A 20901-nucleotide genomic window follows, 5' to 3' on the forward strand; every position below is an offset into this window, starting at 1 on the left:
CAAGTGAAATAGCCGCCTACAACCCGGGACTTTACCCTATAAAGCTAAAAATGAAACACCACACCTTAGTGACTGGCTGTATGCCATTGTAATGCGCCATTCATTCATACAGTACTCTACTTCTGCCCATAGGGGTGGTCTCTTACAGACTAAACGAGTAAGAAATGATATCCGGCCCACGAATGAGCGCCTCCTTCTGCACACCCAGAGGCGTTTGCAGGTTGGACACCTGGAAGTTATGTCCTTCTATGTCACAGGCATTGAACCGCTCAGCGGAAACCATGACACGCTGGTAGAGTGTAAATGTGACCGGAAGACCCGCAGAGGCAAGGAGGCTGCGAAGGAAATGCAGGCGAAGATTAGACCGGATTTTCTGATGGGCATCAGAGCTACGATGGGCCAGAGCTCGGGGTGAGGCTGGATCAAAACCACGGCCAGAAGGTGATGGCGGCCGGGGAAGGCGAATGACGGGAACCTGAGGAAGAAGTGGGGGTTCCTAAGAGAAAAGGAAAAAATGGCATCAGCATAGTAGGAAATATGAGAAATATTTGGTGCGCCAATGATAATTCCATTACTGAGGATCATAGATGGTCCACATGGTCAGGTCTGTGATAAAGTCAGTCATGGCCAAAAGTATTGACACCCCTGCAATTCTGTCAGATAATACTCATTTTCTTCCTGAAGAAAATGAGTTATCTGACAGAATTGCAGGGGTGTCAATACTTTTGGCCATGACTGTAGGTGGGCTGGGGTGGCACACAGTCCAGAGAAGAGTCCACTTTTCATCAGTCACACTTTGTGCAAGGAAAATGTCTAAATACAGCCATATATAGAAGGGGTCCCTACACATAGAAGGGGTCCCTATTGGGGTATGCAACCAGCAAGTTGTAAGAACCCATAAAATGACACACCCGTGCCAGATTTGATACAGACTTCTTCATGTACCACAGCACTGAGCATCTTCTGGACTCGCGAGTGCTCGTCGGATGAGAAGACAAGGCTCTCAGTATAATAAAGTGAGCTCTGTCCTCTCTGCTCATGCAGAGCGCAGCTGCCAATGACAAACTGATCTCCGCTGCTGATCTCTGCCCAGGCCATGACAATAATATATCATGCACGTTCGCTCTTCTCACTTGTAATTTGGCGAGGAGACACAGGGCCCTGCTGGGATAAGGGTCTCACAATTTTTTATTTTTTTTTCAAAAAAAGGGTCTCTTGCAAAGAAAAAAACTCAGTAAATTAACAGTGGGTACATTTTTAATACAGTTCCATAGAAAAAAAAATGTAACGAAAGAAAAAAAGTCCAACTTGACTTTCAATATTTTGAGTCTGATTTGAGAAAAAAAAAATAGAAAAACCAGAAGATCAAAGGGGAAAACTACCTACATCAGTGTGCACAACTGTGGGGGATAGGGGAACAATATCGGATTGCGGGCATCTAGTGATGAGCGAATATACTCGTTGCTCAGGTGAACTTGTTAGTGTTCATAGATATAGTTTTCAGCTGCAGCTGAATGATTTACATCTGTTAGCCAGCTTAATTACATGTGAGGGTTCCCTAGCAACCAGGCAACCCCCGCATGTATTCAGCCTGGCTAATAGCTGTAAATCATTCAGCTGCAGCGATGAAACGAGGCTGAAGTTGGTTTCTTATTCGTTGAGTTTCTTATTCGGAGCTGAAGTTGGTTTCTTATTCGGCATTTTTTACTTTTCTGTTTTTTATAGGTTTAACAACAAAAAATAATCATCACAATAATAAAAGACAATGCAGTGAGGAGCCCTGATGTGAATACGCTTAAAAACGGCAACAAAAACAATAAAACTGGCACAAAAATGGGGATCAAATTGGGCACCAAAGAGCGCTGAAGAAAGGGTTAAATGCCTTTGGGCCACTGATCTCACACTGCAGACATATAGAACAGGGTGCCCCACATCCAAACCAGTTATTTCCAGCCTGGCCCAAATGGGTTCTGGGCATCAGAACTGGCATCAAAGAGGGCAGACAGTCAATTTTGGCAATTTGAAGAAGTAACTGATGTTTTTAAGGGGTTAAATGCCTTTGGGCCACTGATCTGACACTTCGAATACACAGAAAGTAATGCCCTGCATCAAACCCAGGTCCCTCCAGCCTGTCCCAAATGGGTTCTGGGCACCAGAACTGGCATCAAAGTGGGCAAACAGCCAATTTTCACAGATTTGAATAAGTAACTGATGTTTTTAAGGGGTTAAATGCCTTTGGGCCACTGACACAACACTTAAAATACACAGAAAGTGATGCCCTGCATCAAACCAAGGTTCTTCCAGCCTGGCCCAAATGGGTTCTGGGCATCAGCACTGGCATCAAAGTGGGCAAACAGCCCATTTTCGCAGATTTGAATAAGTAACTGATGTTTTTAAGGGGTTAAATGCCTTTGGGCCACTGATACCACAGTGCATATGTCAGGAAATAGGAAGAAGTCCTGATTACTTCAATTACACATACAGCGCTCTGAGCTGCAATTTCCTCTGCCTGCCAGCACAAGGCTGGAATTCTAAGCCACTCTTTCTCCCTGCCGTACCTACCAGGGGCTGCCTGGCTCCCGCGATACTTTGGAGAAGCTCATACGTTAACTGACTTTAAAGAAGGGATTTGTAGCCTGCTCGAGTTTTATCCCTTGTTTTATCCCTTGACGGAGCCTCAGAAGGTTCATATGATAATCGGCCAACTCTTTGGAGCGGCATTGAGGGAAGTAAAGTCCTGGCCCGCTGCGGACAAGAAAACTGCGCAACAAGTATTTGCCAAGCTTAAAGCCACCTTTGACACCCGCACCGCTACTGAAATTAAATTGACGTTCTGTGGGTGCAAGCAGCGGCCGCAGGATAGCTTACGGGACTATGCCCTTAATCTGCAGGAGGCGCTGCAGGCCATCAAGCAAAGTGACCCAAACAGCATGCAAGATGAAGATAAACTCCTGAAAGAGCGGTTCATTGAAGGGCTCCTGTGCAGTAACCAAAGGGCCCAGCTACACTTCCTGGCCATGCAGAATCCAGATCTGACTTTCGCGCAATTCAAAGATAAAGCTATCCAGGCGCTACCGGAGCGGCAGCCCAGCCGTGCCACACTTCCCAGGCGGCAAGCCCTCACATACCACCAGGAGGTGGCGCCAGACGCACCTGTCTCCGCCGAGGCCGATGCCCAGATCCTGGAAGACAACTCCCCTGCAGGACTGCGCCTCCAGATACAGGAACTGACCAGGAGCGTTGCCGCCCTAGCCCGGACCGTCCAGTCCCTACAGGAGGCCCCCAAGGAGAATATCCAGCTGGCTTCCAGACCGGAGGATGTCCCCTGGCAACGACCAAGGAGGGGTTCCATCGACCAGAGGCAGAGACGACGATCGTTTTCATCAGGATGGACGACCTATCTGCCGCCGCTGCCACCAGGTGGGCCATCTTGCAAGGTACTGTCAGTTAAACGAGCAACCCCTGGGGCCAAGGGCCAACCCCCAGGAGTAGAACGCCCAGGCCCGCAAAATTGGAGAGCCAAATACGTCGGGGGGCGTCCTGTTCTCCCCATCGTGATCGACGGTATCCCCATGAACGCTTTGCTGGACACCGGTTCCCAGGTGACAACTATGCCCTACATTCTTTATAGGCGTTATTGGGAGGACACTGACATCACCCGTGCCCCTGATGATGATTTCACCATAATAGCTAGCAATGGTCAGCCACTGCCGCAAGTGGGATATAAAGAGGTCACTATTAAGGTGGGGCGGGTAGAATTGGAGGCCCAAGGAATTGTCAATGTTGATATTGACCGACGTGAACGTTACCCCATGATGACCATCGGTACTAATGTCATAGAAAATTGTCTTGCAGAAGTTATTGTCTTGTTGCAGCAGGTAGCAGAGACAGCTGGTCACAGTGAACAACGTGCCTTGCAGAAAGAAATCAAAGCTCTAATGCGGAGACAGCAGGTGGAGCTGACTGGTGTTGAAATTGGCCGGGTTACAGTGAGTGATTCGAATCCCATTGCAATACCCCCCAGGAGTGAAATGTTAATATGGTGTCGGGCAGCCATAGGCCTCGGGGGTAAGGACTATCAGGCACTGGTAGAACCTGTGTATTCAGAGAATAGGCCTACCCTCCTGACAGCCAGAGGGGTGGTTGACGTCCGCAAGGGGAGGGTGCCGATGCGTGTTCTTAACTGCGGGGAGCAGGAAGTCCACCTAACCAAATATGTCACACTTGCCAAGCTGTTTACTGTTAATAATAGTGTGATACACGCACCCGGGCCCTTGGCTCCGTCCAAGTCGGCGGAGGACAACGGCTCTGCAGAGCAATCAAAAGATTGGTGTCAGGAATTACATGTGGGCACTGATGCTACTCCATCTCACCAGATACAGGGGGCCTACAGGGTGGTTCACGAGTATGAGTGGGTATTCAGCAAACACTCCCTTGATTTCGGGTGGGTAAAAGGGATTCAACATCACATCCCCACCGGAGATCACCCACCCGTAAAGGAAAGATACCGTCCTGTACCCCCAGCTCATTATCAGTGTGCCAAGGACATGTTACGAGAGATGAAGGAGGCTGGGGTAGTGAGAGACAGCTGTAGCCCCTGGGCAGCTCCGTTAGTCCTCGTTAGGAAGAAAGATGGCACCATGAGGATGTGTGTGGATTATAAGCAATTAAACCGCATTACACATAAGGACGCATACCCCCTGCCTAGGATAGAGGAGTCCTTGGCCGCGTTAAAGTCTGCTAATTACTTCTCTACTTTAGATCTCACCAGTGGGTATTGGCAGGTTCCCGTGGCAGAGGCGGACAAGGAAAAGACAGCCTTCACGATGCCGATGGGTCTCTGCAAGTTCAACTACATGCCCTTCGGATTGTGTAACGCCCCGAGGACGTTCCAGAGGATGATGGAGTGCTGTTTGGGACACAAGAACTTTGAGACCGTGCTGCTGTATCTGGACGATGTCATTGTCTTCGCTAAGACCTATGAAGACCATCTGAAGCACCTGGCCGAGGTATTTAAGCACTGTCCAACTTTGGCTTAAAGGTGAAGCCGTCCAAATGCCATCTGCTCAAACCTAAAGTACAGTACCTGGGCCATGTGGTGAGTGCCGAAGGAGTGGCCCCAGACCCTGACAAGGTCACGGTGATCAAGGACTGGCCGCAGCCCAGTAACCTTCATGAGGTCCGGCAGTTCCTCGGGTTGGCGGGTTACTACCGGAGGTTTATCAAGGACTTCACCAAGAAGCCCGCGCCGTTGCAAGACCTGTTGGTGGGCCAGCCCAAGAAACCCAAGGGTAAGAATACCCCGTTGGATTGGAACGACAGACTGGAAGGATCGTTCACTTGCTTAAAATCGGCACTGACGGGAGAGGAAGTACTAGCCTACCCAGAATACGACCAACCGTTTGTATTGTATACGGACGCCAGCAACGTGGGGCAGGGAGCGGTGTTGTCCCAGGTCCAGAAGGGCAAGGAACGAGTAATCGCTTATGCCAGCAGGAAGCTTCGCCCCACTGAAAGGAACCCAGACACCTACAGTTCCTTTAAGCTGGAGTTCCTTGCCGTTGTTTGGGCCGTGATGGAGAGGTTCAAGCACTATCTGGCCTCAGCGAAATTCACCGTCTTCACGGATAATAATCCACTTACGCACTTGGACACAGCGAAACTCGGCGCCTTGGAGCAGCGGTGGATGGCCCGGTTGTCCAATTACGACTTTACCATCAAGTACCGGGCCGATGCATTGTCCCGAATGCCTCACTTGCCTGAAATGGAGGAAGACCCAGAAGCATTTGAAGAAGTGGAGCTGCCCGCTTTCCATCGTCCCAAGGCAACTCAGTGTTCTCATCAGGTGGAGAACAGGCGCAGAAACAAACAGGGCACCCCGTTGAATCCCCTGCCCCACCACGGGTGGACAGAGAACCAGGATGGTGACCTTGCGGTCCGTCAGGTGAAGGAGCTCCTGACGCAGGCAGGTTTGCATCCTGGCCCGGATGATCCACCGGAGACATTACAGTTGTGGAAGGAGAGGGGCAAGCTGTGCCGAAGGAACATCGACCCTCGCACTCACGAATTAGTGTGACAGATTGTGGTCCCCAGACAAGATGTGCCCATGGTCCTGGGAGCGTAGCACGACGAGGCAGGACACTTCGGATGGAGGAAGCTGGAGAGGCTACTCCGTGGGAGGTTCTACTGGGTCGACATGAGGAAGGCCATCGAGAAGTGGTGTCGAGAGTGTGGCCCCTGTAGCCTACACCGGAAGGATCGTGACAGCCAACGGGCTCCCTTGCAGCCCATCATCACCAAACGGCTGCTCGAGTTGGTCGCGCTGGATCACGTAAAGCTAACACCTAGCCGGTCAGGGTATATCTACGCTCTCACCATTGTGGACCACTATTCCAGATTCCTGGTAGTCGTACCAGTCAAAGATCTGACAGCTAGGACGGCTGCCAAAACCTTCCAGCAGTACTTCTGTCGACCCCATGGGTACCCAGAGAAGGTGTTGACCGATCAAGGGCCGGCATTTGAGGTGGAGGTGTTCCAGGAGTTCTGCAATTTGTACGGGTGTAAGAAGATCAGAACCACGCCGTACCATCCACAGACCAACGGGATGTGTGAGAAGATGAACCAAGTGGTGATCGACTTACTGAAAACCTTACCTGTAGAGGAGCGGAACTTGTGGCCTACAAAGTTACCAGACTTGATGGACATGTACAACCACATCCCGGTGAATTCCACCAACTGCTCCCCAGCGTACCTGATGCGAGGAAGGTCTAGCAAGTTACCCGTCGATCTGGACATGGGGGTTCTGACCCCCGAAGATATATCACCAGATGCGGATTGGGATACCGAGAGGCAGCAGAAGTACCGCAAAGTACAGGAATGTGTGGAAAAGAGTCTCGCTCAGGCCAGACAGAAGCAAGAGAGGGACTACAACCAGCATGCTCCCGCGGCTCCATTGGCACCTGGTGAGCAAGTACTCAAATGAAAGAGGAGACTACACAAGCTTGATGATCAATGGGAAGCGGAACCGTATACCATTCTCCCCTCCGACTTCGACAATACAAAGGTCTGTCTCATCAGTAAAGACGGAGGGGAGACCTCAGCGGCCACATCCAGAGACCACCTGAAAATATGCCCTGATAAGCTGAAAGATGGGGACAGGACTTCTCCGCCCGTGGAAGAAGAGAAGATGATACACACTGTTCTTGGCGATTTTCCCCAGTCCTGGACTCAAATAAATCAGGCCATTATGGTACCTGTCCTAACGTTCCGTCAACCGTAACCGCCAGAACTAAATGTGGTGCCAGGGCAGCTGGACCCGCAAGCGCAGCCGACCCCACCAGAAGATGCGATGCCAACGGTCGAACCTGCGGGTCCTCCCTCTGTCATCGGTGAATCTGCCATGCCCACCACTAATAGTGGTAGCACTGAGGACGCCAGTATGCCAGTGCTGCCCAGACTCACTAGAAGTGTAGCTAGAAGACAGTGCACTACACTAGCGATAGCAAGCGTAGCGGGTCCTGTCAGGCCAGTAGCAACCCCGGCGCTGCGGAGGTCCACGCGTAGCACTAAGAATCAGACTCCACTTCGTTATAGACCTTGGCGATATTAACGATAGTTGTTATTTGGTTGAAAATGCTTGTGTAAATATCTCTGTTATAGGTTAAAAATGGACAATGGCGTGATGGACAGCGAATCACTCCAAAACTTTCACAGGGGCCCCTTTGTTTACCCGGGGTCCCTGCTATTCTATGGTTGCACCTACAGAACTGGGAGTCATGGACTGTGCATGACCAATCTTTTGCAACGTTCAAGCGTCCTTACCTTCCATAACGGAAAGCACTGTTATATTTATTTGTTCATAGTATATATATAAGAATTTTTGTGTGTTTTCTATTAACATGTATTGTTGTTCTTCTTTTCCCTGTCCGGGAGTACTGGATTTAACCAGGGGGGAGTGCAGCGCCCCAGAGATCTGGCTGTTGCAGTAACATCGCTCTGCCACTAAGGGGAGTGATGGTACGTCTGATGGCACTAAAGGAGTTCTACTGACCAGGTATCACCAAGCACACACTACACTTCACACTCCGGCCACTAGGGGGAGTAAAAGGCTTTATTTATTGGGCCACTCCTCACATTGGTAAAACTAGGGGTTGGACAGGAAGTTAGGCAGAACGAAGCCTGGGAGAGTTCCAGGGAGGACCTGTCAGAACTGGGAAATCTGGCAGGTACCTAGCGAAAGGACAGATTGTTACGGAACCGCGCCTGCACTACCTTGCGGCGGTATCCTAAGAAAGAGACACGAAGCGAAGGATATTGTGGAACAATGAGAAACGAGATCAGCACAAAGGAGATCCAGTTGGAGTCGTGCCCCGAGAACGGCAACATCCTACTGAGGCGCATAGCCGGTGGCCGGAGCACTGAGGAAGTAACAGTCTCCACGCATTACTTCAAACAGCGGCAGGACAGTTAATTACAGGTTGGCTGTCTACCATACAACACCTAAGAAGGACATAGGAGGCAATCGTGGGAGAGGGGCGACACTAGGGTTCCAGAATAACTCCAGGCCTACCTGTCATAAAGGTGCGTCCTAGCCATAACATACCTGGGGGACGGAGAAGATAAAGATCTAGAAAGAACGAGAACAGCAGTTGTGAGGACTATTCCGAATGCTCAGCATGGTAGTACTACAACACACAGGCGCTAGTGGGTAGACACTGATTTCCACCTGCAAAGGGAACTCTGGATGTGCCTTCGGACCGGCCGGTCTCAGACAGCCCTGTTGACAGTGCCCTGGATTGAGGATCCTGAAACCTTCAGTAAAAGGTAAAGAAACTGAACCCTGTGTCCTCGTTATTCCTCGCACTACGCACCATCACCCCTTTATTGGACGCCCCTTAGCAGGGTCACGGACCGGGTCCAGCCACTGTGACATCCCCAGAACTGAGCCAGCAGAGGACCGGTACCGAGTAACCCGTGGCCCTGCGTCTGGGGGCGATCCAGTTGTCCATTCCCTCTCACTCAGGAATGCCTTTGTCTGAGACCTTGGAATAATGTAAAGAACTATCCGATCAGTGCATATCATTAACCAGCCCTTTAGTGATGTCACAAGCTCAGAAGTATAAGTCACTATACTCGTAGACCAGCCTTCAGTCTGGACGGGAAGCGATCTAACACAGCTTGGCAAAGCTGTTCCATGCATCTGGATGTATTTATCCTCCTAAGCCACAGGCCAGCCAAGATGATACCATGACATAACCTGTAAGTTCTCTTTTCAACGTTAATCCTATTTTATTTTGTAATCTGTAATGTACCGTATTTTCCGGCGTATAAGACGACTTTTTAACCCCTGCAAATCATCTCAAAAGTCGGAGGTCGTCTTAGGGTACGTTCACATTTGCGTAAAACGCAACAAAACGCACGCTAAAACGCTGCGTTTTGCAACGCATGCGTCTTTTTTTGCCGAAATTAGGACGCAAAAAAAATGCAACTTGCTGCGTTTTCTACGCCCCACGCTTGCGGCCAAAAAAACGCATGCGTCGCAAAACGCAGCACAACGCATGTCCATGCACCCCCCATGTTAAATATAGGGGCGCATGACGCATGCGTCGCCGCAGCGTTTCCCGACGCTGCGTCGGGAAACGCTAATGTGAACGTAGCCTTATACGCCGGGTACGGCATGTGCAAGGGGCGGTCCTGTATGGTTCCCAGGATCCAAAGGAGAGGAGACTCTCCTTCAGGCCCTGGGATCCATATTCATGTAAAAAAAGAATAATAAAAAAAAAAAAAGGGATATACTTACCCTTTGACGGCCCGCGGCTCTCATCGGTGCATGGACCGGCCTCCGATCCTAAGGATGCATTGAGCGAAGGACCTTCTGTGACGTCACGGTCACACGACCGCAACGTCATCAAAGGTCTTTCGTTCAATGCAACGGAGGCCACCGCTTGCACCGCTGAGAGCCGCGGGTCGTCGGAGGGTAAGCATATCCCCTTTTTTTTTTTTTTTTTACATGAATATGGATCCCAGGGCCTGAAGGAGAGTCTCCTCTCCTTTAGATCCTGGGAACCATACAGGACCGCTCCTTGCACATGCCGTACCCGGCGTATAAGACGACAACCAACTTTTGAGATGATTTGCAGGGGTTAAAAAGTCGTCTTATACGCCGGAAAATACAGTACATTACAGATTACAAAATAAAATAGGATTAACGTTGAAAAGAGAACTTACAGGTTATGTCATGGTATCATCTTGGCTGGCCTGTGGCTTAGGAGGATAAATACATCCAGATGCATGGAACAGCTTTGCCAAGCTGTGTTAGATCGCTTCCCGGCCAAGACTGAAGGCTGGTCTAAGAGTATAGTGACTTATAGTTCTGAGCTTGTGACGGGGCGGGAGAGCAAAGGGTCGCAGCTGAATTGTGAGTGTGTGTGTGTAGTTCGCCATCTCCTTCTGAAACTACATTCACAGTATGACTTTTTTTGGCATTATTGTGACAGCAGCACAGGGCCATATAAATTCTTCAATGAAGCTGGCAGGCTCATCTTACATTACGGCTGTATGGTGGGAGGAGGGAGAAAGAGTGGCTTAGAATTCCAGCCTTGTGCTGGCAGGCAGAGGAAATTGCAGCTCAGAACGCTGTATGTGTAATTGAAGTAATCAGGACTTCTTCCTATTTCCTGACATATGCACTGTGGTATCAGTGGCCCAAAGGCCTTTAACCCCTTCAAAACATCAGTTATTCAAATCTGTGAAAAGTGGCCATTTGCCCACTTTGATGCTAGTTCTGATGCCCAGAACCCATTTGGGCCAGGCTGAACAGACCTGTTTTTGATGTGGGGCTCCCTGTTTTATATGTTTGCACTGTCAGTGGCCCAAAGGCATTTAACCCCTTAAAAACATAAGTTACTTATTCAAATCAGTGAAAATGGGCTGTTTGCCAATTTGGATGCCAGTTCTGGTGCCCAGAAACCATTTGGGTCAAGCTGGAGGACCCTGGGTTTGATGCAGGTCATCACTGTTTGTGTATTTTAAGTGTATGATCTGTGGCCCAAAGGCATTTAACCCCTTAAAAACATCAGTTACTTATTCAAATGGCCAAAATTGACTGTCCGCCCTCTTTGATGCCAGTTCTAACTATATACGAGTTCTGATGCCCAGAACCCATTTGGGCCAGGCTGAAGGGACCTGGATTTGATGCAGGGCATCACTTTCTGTGTATTTTAAGTGTCAGATCAGTGACCCAAAGGCATTTAACCCCTTAAAAACATCAGTTACTTATTCAAATCTGTGAAAATTGGCTGTTTGCCCACTTTGATGCCAGTTCTGGTGCCCAGAACCCATTTGGGCCAGGTCGGAGGGACCTGGGTTTGATGCAGGGCATTACTATTTGTGTATTTTAAGTGTCGTTTCAGTGGCCCAAATGCATTTAACCCCTTAAAAACATCAGTTACTTATTCAAATCTGTGAAAATGGGCTGTTTGCCCACTTTGATGCCAGTTCTGGTGCCCAGAACCCATTTGGGCTAGGCTGATGGGACCTAGGTTTGATGCAGGGCATTACTTTCTGTGTATTCGAAGTGTCAGATCAGTGGCCCAAAGGCATTTAACCCCTTAAAAACATCAGTTACTTATTAAAATTGCCAAAATTGACTGTCTGCCCTCTTTGATGCCAGTTCTGATGCCCAGAACCCATTTGGGCCAGGCTGGAAATAACTGGTTTGGATGTGGGGCACCCTGTTCTATATGTCTGCAGTGTGAGATCAGTGGCCCAAAGGCATTTAACCCTTTCTTCAGCGCTCTTTGGTGCCCACTTTGATGCCCATTTTTGTGCCAGTTTTATTGTTTTTGTAGCTGTTTTTAAGTGTATTCACATCAGGGCTCCTCGCTGCATTGTCTTTTATTATTGTGATGATTATTTTTTGTTGTTAAACCTATAAAAAACAGAAAAGTAAAAAATGCCGAATAAGAAACTGAACGAATAACAAACCAACTTTAGCCTCGTAGTGATGAAAACAATCTCCGAGCACTAACAAATACTCGGAGACCACCCGAGCATGCTCAGGAAATCTCGAGTAACGAGCATATTCGCTCATCAGTAGGGGCATCAGTCCACAGGTTAGGGGGCACAAAATACTCGCTGTGCCCAGATCCCGCCGCCATGTCACTATTATTGAGCGTATCCTCATTACGCACTGCCACTAAGGGAAGAGTCGGCCGGCCATGTACCGAGGATCGCAGTGCTCCGATTGGCCGTCTGCTCTCCCGACCAGAGTGGGCAGTATAAGTTTCCATGCAGCTGTCTTGCTCAGGTGGCGAGAGATGATGGCCAATCAGAGCACGGCGATTCTCGTCCAACTCTTCTTTGAGGCCTCGTTCAGACACGCTCCGAGTGTTCTCAGCTTTTGAAGCCGACTTTCTTCAGTATCTTATTAGCAGCAGCGATTTCCACATATAGGTAATAGTGACGCTCCTCACGAGGCCGCCTATATCGGAGTACCAGTCCTGGGATGAGGGTTTCGGCCATTTCTCCAGGAGTCCTGCACTCTTCTTCCCACTATGCCAGGATCTGCCATGGTGCCGCCTCACAGATGTGAGCCCGCCTCACAGACCGCCATGCATGAAGCCACGAGTATAAATGACAGCCAGGGGCATGAAGCCCCCAGACACCACAAGCCCATAGGCAGCAGCCCAGGAGGCAGAGCTGAGCCATGCCGGACCTCTAGTGCAGGGGCTACGGCCAGCACACCACACACTTTCCATACAGCCACTCAGTACTCACTCTCTTCTCGCCCATGCTCGAATCACGTGATCGAGCCTCTGCCGCCTTTAACCGCTTAAGAAGACCGGAAATGGCGCTGTCCCGTTGGTTTCCACAGCTTCAGTTTTTCCTCAGTCACACCACAGCCATTTAGTGTGAAAACCGCGACTATTCCCTACAGTGCGCCTCCTACAGGCTTCTTCTAGCATACTCTGCCCTTACTTGACACGGCTCCTCCGGCCTCACCATCGCGTGCGTCACTTACGTGTGGGCGGTGTACGGAAGCTCGCTGGGGACACGTGACTGATTGCTGCGCTGTGATTGGTGAGAAGGACTGCGCTGTAGTGTACCATGTGGGAGGCTGCTTGTTTTCCTCTGTAGCGTGTCCCCGGAGGCACGGAGTACGGAGGTGGCACTGTACGGGCAGCCATGACCGGGGGGAAGAAGAGCTCCAAGGACAAGAAGAGGAGGAGGAGGTCGGCGTCCTGTGAGCCCGGCTCTCAGGTGGAGAGGAAGAGGAGGAGCACGGAGTCCAGCCAGCAGGTGCTGCCCTCTATGACCCCGAAGTTCACTGATGGGCTGTGGGGGAGAATGGGGCACAATGCATTCATGTGTCATGTGATCAGGACCGAGAACACGTGCACTGACGGCAACAAGCAGTGATGCAGAGTGTCAGCCCTCGTTCACACTGGTGTCTGTGGTCATTATGGTGACTAGCTGAAAGCATGGGTGGAGCTGAGGGAAAGTGGCCCCTTGTCTGTGTAGTGCCGCACAATCCTGGGAGTAGGGATGGCCCCGTGATCAGATTGTATCCTGCCCCCTGATAGTAGCAGTGCTGTGGGGTCCGTAAGCCAAACCTGCGACCCCGACTCCAACTCTGACCCCACAGCACTGCCTCTCTACTGAGCATGTACAGAAAGTGCAGCACTGCCTCTCTACTGAGCATGTACAGTAAGTGCAGCGCTGCCTCTCTACTGAGCATGTACAGAAAGTGCAGCACTGCCTCTCTACTGAGCATGTACAGTAAGTGCAGCGCTGCCTCTCTACTGAGCGTGTACAGAAAGTGCAGCACTGCTCACTACTGAGCGTGTACAGTAAGTGCAGCACTGCATCACTACTGAGCGTGTACAGAAAGTGCAACACTGCCTCTCTACTGAGCGTGTACAGAAAGTGCAGCGCTGCCTCACTACTGAGCGTGTACAGTAAGTGCAGCGCTGCCTCTCTACTGAGCGTGTACAGAAAGTGCAGCACTGCTCACTACTGAGCGTGTACAGTAAGTGCAGCACTGCATCACTACTGAGCGTGTACAGAAAGTGCAACACTGCCTCTCTACTGAGCGTGTACAGTAAGTGCAGCACTGCCTCTCTACTGAGCGTGTACAGAAAGTGCAGCACTGCCTCTCTACTGAGCGTGTACAGAAAGTGCAGCACTGCCTCTCTACTGAGCATGTACAGAAAGTGCAGCGCTGCCTCTCTACTGAGCATGTACAGTAAGTGCAGCGCTGCCTCTCTACTGAGCATGTACAGAAAGTGCAGCACTGCCTCTCTACTGAGCATGTACAGAAAGTGCAGCACTGCCTCACTACTGAGCGTGTACAGTAAGTGCAGCACTGCATCACTACTGAGCGTGTACAGAAAGTGCAACACTGCCTCTCTACTGAGCGTGTACAGAAAGTGCATCACTGCCTCACTACTGAGCGTGTACAGTAAGTGCAGCACTGCCTCTCTACTGAGCGTGTACAGTAAGTGCAGCACTGCCTCTCTACTGAGCGTGTACAGTAAGTGCAGCACTGCCTCTCTACTGAGCGTGTACAGAAAGTGCAGCACTGCCTCTCTACTGAGCGTGTACAGAAAGTGCAGCACTGCTCACTACTGAGCGTGTACAGAAAGTGCAGCACTGCCTCTCTACTGAGCATGTACAGAAAGTGCAGCACTGCTCACTAAGCATGTACAGAAAGTGCAGCACTGCTCACTACTGAGCGTGTACAGAAAGTGCAGCACTGCCTCTCTACTGAGCATGTACAGAAAGTGCATCACTGCCTCTCTACTGAGCATGTACAGAAAGTGCAGCACTGCTCACTACTGAGCGTGTACAGAAAGTGCAGCACTGCCTCTCTACTGAGCATGTACAGTAAGTGCAGCACTGCTCACTACTGAGCGTGTACAGAAAGTGCAGCACTGCCTCTCTACTGAGCATGTACAGTAAGTGCAGCACTGCCTCTCTACTGAGCGTGTACAGAAAGTGCAGCACTGCTCACTACTGAGCGTGTACAGAAAGTGCAGCACTGCTCACTACTGAGCATGTACAGTAAGTGCAGCACTGCCTCTCTACTGAGCGTGTACAGAAAGTGCAGCACTGCCTCTCTACTGAGCGTGTACAGAAAGTGCAGCACTGCTCACTACTGAGCGTGTACAGAAAGTGCAGCACTGCCTCTCTACTGAGCATGTACAGAAAGTGCATCACTGCCTCTCTACTGAGCATGTACAGAAAGTGCAGCACTGCTCACTACTGAGCGTGTACAGAAAGTGCAGCACTGCCTCTCTACTGAGCATGTACAGTAAGTGCAGCACTGCTCACTACTGAGCGTGTACAGAAAGTGCAGCACTGCCTCTCTACTGAGCATGTACAGTAAGTGCAGCACTGCCTCTCTACTGAGCGTGTACAGAAAGTGCAGCACTGCTCACTACTGAGCGTGTACAGAAAGTGCAGCACTGCCTCTCTACTGAGCATGTACAGTAAGTGCAGCACTGCCTCTCTACTGAGCGTGTACAGAAAGTGCAGCACTGCCTCTCTACTGAGCGTGTACAGAAAGTGCAGCACTGCATCACTACTGAGCGTGTACAGAAAGTGCAGCACTGCCTCTCTACTGAGCGTGTACAGTAAGTGCAGCACTGCCTCTCTACTGAGCGTGTACAGAAAGTGCAGCACTGCCTCTCTACTGAGCGTGTACAGTAAGTGCAGCACTGCCTCTCTACTGAGCGTGTACAGAAAGTGCAGCACTGCCTCTCTACTGAGCGTGTACAGAAAGTGCATCACTGCCTCTCTACTGAGCATGTACAGAAAGTGCAGCACTGCTCACTACTGAGCGTGTACAGAAAGTGCAGCACTGCCTCTCTACTGAGCATGTGCAGAAAGTGCAGCACTGCCTCTCTACTGAGCATGTACAGAAAGTGCATCACTGCCTCTCTACTGAGCATGTACAGAAAGTGCAGCACTGCTCACTAAGCATGTACAGAAAGTGCAGCACTGCCTCACTACTGAGCATGTACAGAAAGTGCAGCACTGCTCACTAAGCATGTACAGAAAGTGCAGCGCTGCCTCACTACTGAGCGTGTACAGAAAGTGCAGCACTGCCTCACTACTGAGCGTGTACAGAAAGTGCAGCACTGCCTCACTACTGAGCATGTACAGAAAGTGCAGCACTGCCTCTCTACTGAGCATGTACAGAAAGTGCATCACTACTGAGCATGTACAGAAAGTGCAGCACTGCCTCACTACTGAGCATGTACAGAAAGTGCAGCACTGCCTCTCTACTGAGCATTTACAGAAAGTGCAGCACTGCCTCACTACTGAGCGTGTACAGAAAGTGCAGCACTGCCTCACTACTGAGCATGTACAGAAAGTGCAGCACTGCCTCACTACTGAGCATGTACAGAAAGTGCAGCACTGCCTCACTACTGAGCGTGTACAGAAAGTGCAGCACTGCCTCACTACTGAGCGTGTACAGAAAGTGCAGCACTGCTCACTAAGCATGTACAGAAAGTGCAGCACTGCCTCACTACTGAGCGTGTACAGAAAGTGCAGCACTGCCTCTCTACTGAGCGTGTACAGAAAGTGCAGCACTGCTCACTAAGCATGTACAGAAAGTGCAGCACTGCCTCACTACTGAGCGTGTACAGAAAGTGCAGCACTGCTCACTAAGCATGTACAGAAAGTGCAGCACTGCCTCACTATTGAGCATGTACAGAAAGTGCAGCACTGCCTCACTACTGAGCATGTACAGAAAGTGCAGCACTGCCTCACTACTGAGCGTGTACAGAAAGTGCAGCACTGCCTCACTACTGAGCGTGTACAGAAAGTGCAGCACTGCCGAGCATGTACAGGAAGTGCAGCACTGCCGAGCATGTACAGAAAGTGCAGCACTGCCGAGCATGTACAGGAAGTGCAGCACTGCCGAGCATGTACAGAAAGTGCAGCACTGCCGAGCATGTACAGAAAGTGCAGCACTGCCGAGCATGTACAGAAAGTGCAGCACTGCCGAGCATGTACAGAAAGTGCAGCACTGCCGAGCATGTACAGAAAGTGCAGCACTGCCGAGCATGTACAGAAAGTGCAGCACTGCCGAGCATGTACAGAAAGTGCAGCACTGCCGAGCATGTACAGAAAGTGCAGCACTGCCGAGCATGTACAGAAAGTGCAGCACTGCCGAGCATGTACAGAAAGTGCAGCACTGCCGAGCATGTACAGAAAGTGCAGCACTGCCGAGCATGTACAGAAAGTGCAGCACTGCCGAGCATGTACAGAAAGTGCAGCACTGCCGAGCATGTACAGAAAGTGCAGCACTGCCGAGCATGTACAGAAAGTGCAGCACTGCCGAGCATGTACAGAAAGTGCAGCACTGCCGAGCATGTACAGAAAGTGCAGCACTGCCGAGCATGTACAGAAAGTGCAGCACTGCCGAGCATGTACAGAAAGTGCAGCACTGCCGAGCATGTACAGAAAGTGCAGCACTGCCGAGGATGTACAGAAAGTGCAGCACTGCCGAGCATGTACAGAAAGTGCAGCACTGCCGAGCATGTACAGAAAGTGCAGCACTGCCGAGCATGTACAGAAAGTGCAGCACTGCCGAGCATGTACAGAAAGTGCAGCACTGCCGAGCATGTACAGAAAGTGCAGCACTGCCGAGCATGTACAGAAAGTGCAGCACTGCCGAGCATGTACAGAAAGTGCAGCACTGCCGAGCATGTACAGAAAGTGCAGCACTGCCGAGCATGTACAGAAAGTGCAGCACTGCCGAGCATGTACAGAAAGTGCAGCACTGCCGAGCATGTACAGAAAGTGCAGCACTGCCGAGCATGTACAGAAAGTGCAGCACTGCCGAGCATGTACAGAAAGTGCAGCACTGCCGAGCATGTACAGAAAGTGCAGCACTGCCGAGCATGTACAGAAAGTGCAGCACTGCCGAGCATGTACAGACAGTGCAGCACAGTTTTATCTCCACTAAAAGCCAAAATCCTTAGATCAGGAACAGAACAGACCTTCATAGGACGTTTCATAAATTTCCCAAATTCATATGAAAACATTTACAGCACATCCTGCATTGAACTACTGTATCCAATGTATTATATAATATACTGCTATTTCTCGTGGTGTCTGTGGGTAGTCGCTGGCATCCAGCACTATAGGACCAGAGCGTACCCTGCTCTGCTGATGCCGTCAGGCCCTGGCTGTGAGAAGAGAGCCTGATTTCAGGACATGGCCTAAGTTCCAAGGTATCAAGAGCATTGATGAGACAGTGACAGCAGTTCTACCAAGTGGGACGTTTTACAGCAGAGTTTCTGGTCTGGGACTTCCAAGTACAGCGCTCGGCTATCTCCATCAGCCCCATAGGGTTTGAATGACAAAAGCTTGATTGACATGTGGGTGGTACAGAACAGCTATTCTTTTGATTGGTGGGTGTCCCAGTGGTCGGACCCTCCGTGATCAGATACTTATCGCTTATTCTGTTGTACTAGCAACACCCCTTTAAGCCAAAACCAAAAGTGGAACAGTATATATGTATAGTATATGTACTTGTCACCCACTCCTGGTTTTGGCTTACAAATACTGATGTACAATACTGACCAAATACTGCTAGTGTGAACGTGGTGTAAGCCTTATACTGAAAGTTTAATGTTTCTCCTTTTTCCTCAGTAGTCTCAAACTCCCCATCAACATTATTTTTAAAGAAATTGGTTCTTTTCTTGTCTTTCTTATATATATAAATGACCCCAATATTAAGCAGGGAATATTCCATGGTTCTTATTAAACGGCTTCCTATTCATTCTAGTGGGAGATTCCCCCGGAGGGGGTTCAGATGGTAAGATTATGCCAGTCACTTACAGAAGGGGATGCGATCCTTTGATGTGACCTTCTCCGGCATTGCATGTCTCTAGATGAAGGTAGTCACACATTACCCTGGACCATTGCTGTTCCTCGTTCTCAGGATCCAGAAGTGTCGGCTCTGTTCCCTGGAGTGAAGGAAGAAGATGTTGAGGAGCTGAGTGATATAGAGGAGGGAGGCCTGGATCTGAGCGTGCCGCTGAAGCCTATAAGCTTTTACATCGCTGACCGGAAGGAGATGCTCGAGCACTGCTTCCGAGTACTTGGGGATAAGAAACTGAAGAAAATGCTTCCAGATATGCTGAAGGTGAGGAGTACATTGCTGGGAGCATAAGGCAGTTCACCTGCTATAGACTTCCACCATTTACCTGCCCAGGGTGTGATACTGAATGTGTCTGCACACTATGGTGTAGGTGGGGTGATAGTCCCGGCCAGGTATGTGGGACGACACGAGTGCTGGTGCTTGCAATCTACTTTGAATGTGGAAAATGTGCATGTGTGGTCCACACTGGACCTTCCGTCAGCGCGGGGGATGCTCTGATGTGTCTGACCATGATGGGAAAGGTAGGGGGTCTTCACATGAAGCTGGAGCAACAGAAGGACAGCAATGTCTACAAGCGGCAGAGGGACGTGTCCTTGGTAATTACTAGTGATGAGCGAGCGTGCTTGGGTAAGGTATTATGTGAGCGTGCTAACCAAGGGTCTTCGGAGTGCTCAGAAAAATATCCTTGAGTCGCCATGGCTGCATGTCTTGTGGCTGTTAGTCGTAACACTCAGGGATTGCCTGTTAGAGAATCCACACTTGTTCAGGCTGTCTAGCAGCCGTGAGACATGCAGCCGCGGGAACTCGAACATATTATACGAGCACTCCGAAGACAGTCGGTCAGCACACGAGCATGGCTAACACCTTGTCTGAGCACATGCACTCATCACTAGTAATTACCAATTCGATTTGGTCTGATCTTCTTTGGCACACTGTGGGAATAGCATGTAATTTATATGTTATGTTTTTATTTTTGGGGGTAGGTAGGTAAAAAATGGACTGGGGTCTCAGATAATCTTTTTAAGGCCAAATCCAGGTCTTAGTTTCTGTTTTTCATATTTGTAAATAACCTAGTTCCTAGATTTTAAAAAGCTATCCCCTTTTCCTTAATGATAGTAGTTTTTCTTCTGAGAAATATATAGATATAGATGACTTTTCCTCAGGAATATCATTTGTGAAGACTGTATCCCGAGCACCCCTCCACTGGAGTATACAACTGCAAGCAATCCAAATATCCAAGGCACTGTGTAATCTGTGTAAGTGGCAGACACATCATTATTGCTTTTTCTGTGTGCGCACTGGTGTCAATACACTTTTTTCAACGAGATTACCCGCTGCCTGGATATGTGGATTGCTTGCAGGTCATCAATATCAGATTGGTGGGGGTGCGACATCCGGGACTGTCACCAATCAGCTTTTCTCATTGCTGGTGGTGGCAGCATGTGATCGGTTGTGGAGCGGATCAGCACAACTCCGTCAACTATAGTGGGCGCAGCAGGGTGCTGCAGATCCACTCATTCAGTCGCATAGGGGCAAAAATGCAGCACATGACTGTTGCCGCTATTCAGTTGACGTAGCTGTGCTGATCCGCCAAACCACCGATCACATCCACCACCGGCAGCATGAAAATCTGATTGGTGGGTTTCTGGCACCCGGCACTCAGACCATTCTGATATTGATGACCTTTCTGAAGGATAGTTCTTCAGTGTAAAAGCAGTGATCAACCCCTTTAATGTTTTTAGTAAAATGTCTTGAAGTGTAAGTCTCAAGAAAAGCAAGAATATTCTAGGTACATAGATGTTTACAGGAATGAAGATGGATCCCTAAGTGGGCAGGTAGAATGCCTCTAATAATCAGTGATGGCAATATACCTGGCCAACGTGCACCTGTTTCCATTGAATGATCAGGAGGTCTGTGCCATCATACATTCCCATGCAGTCGGCATGATTGTCAGCAGCATATCCCCTATCCACATGAGGGCCTGTGCTGCAGCCCACTGA

At 49.8% G+C, this 20901-nt stretch overlaps 2 protein-coding genes across 3 annotated transcripts in view; one reads left to right on the forward strand and one right to left on the reverse strand.

Moving 5' to 3' along the window:
* Window positions 1-69: 69 nt before the first annotated feature.
* On the reverse strand, window positions 70-13036 carry GEMIN7 (gem nuclear organelle associated protein 7). 2 transcript variants are annotated; one of them, XM_069765440.1, is made up of 2 exons: window positions 12979-13036; window positions 70-496 (listed from the first exon to the last, which is right to left on the reverse strand). In XM_069765440.1, exons 1-2 carry the CDS (start codon window positions 13003-13005, stop codon window positions 143-145), a joined length of 381 nt encoding a protein of 126 aa, XP_069621541.1. In that variant the 5' UTR covers window positions 13006-13036; the 3' UTR covers window positions 70-142. The 2 variants fall into 2 exon arrangements, with proteins under 2 accessions (XP_069621541.1, XP_069621550.1); XM_069765449.1 differs by having other exon boundaries at window positions 12778-13029.
* Window positions 13037-13080: 44 nt separating this feature from the next.
* Window positions 13081-20901, forward strand: part of CAAP1 (caspase activity and apoptosis inhibitor 1) — a 55706-nt gene continuing 47885 nt past the window's right edge. Inside the window, exons 1-2 of the mRNA XM_069765427.1 lie at window positions 13081-13299; window positions 18962-19165. Of these exons, the coding sequence (XP_069621528.1) occupies window positions 13186-13299; window positions 18962-19165 (318 nt within the window). The 5' untranslated portion in view covers window positions 13081-13185. The remainder of the gene's footprint in view (window positions 13300-18961; window positions 19166-20901) is intronic.

Source organism: Ranitomeya imitator, chromosome 1 (assembly GCF_032444005.1).
Source record: "Ranitomeya imitator isolate aRanImi1 chromosome 1, aRanImi1.pri, whole genome shotgun sequence".
NCBI classification, from domain to species: domain Eukaryota; kingdom Metazoa; phylum Chordata; class Amphibia; order Anura; family Dendrobatidae; genus Ranitomeya; species Ranitomeya imitator.

What these genes read in the sequence shown, in the direction of transcription:
- GEMIN7 (XM_069765440.1), bottom strand. Translation starts at nt 13,005, where the DNA reads ATGGTGAGGCCGGAGGAGCCGTGTCAA. An exon ending in GGCCGGAGGAGCCGTGTCAA is followed by an intron (nt 497 to 12,978) that starts GTAAGGGCAGAG and finishes CTTTTCTCTTAG; the next exon opens with GAACCCCCACTTCTTCCTCA.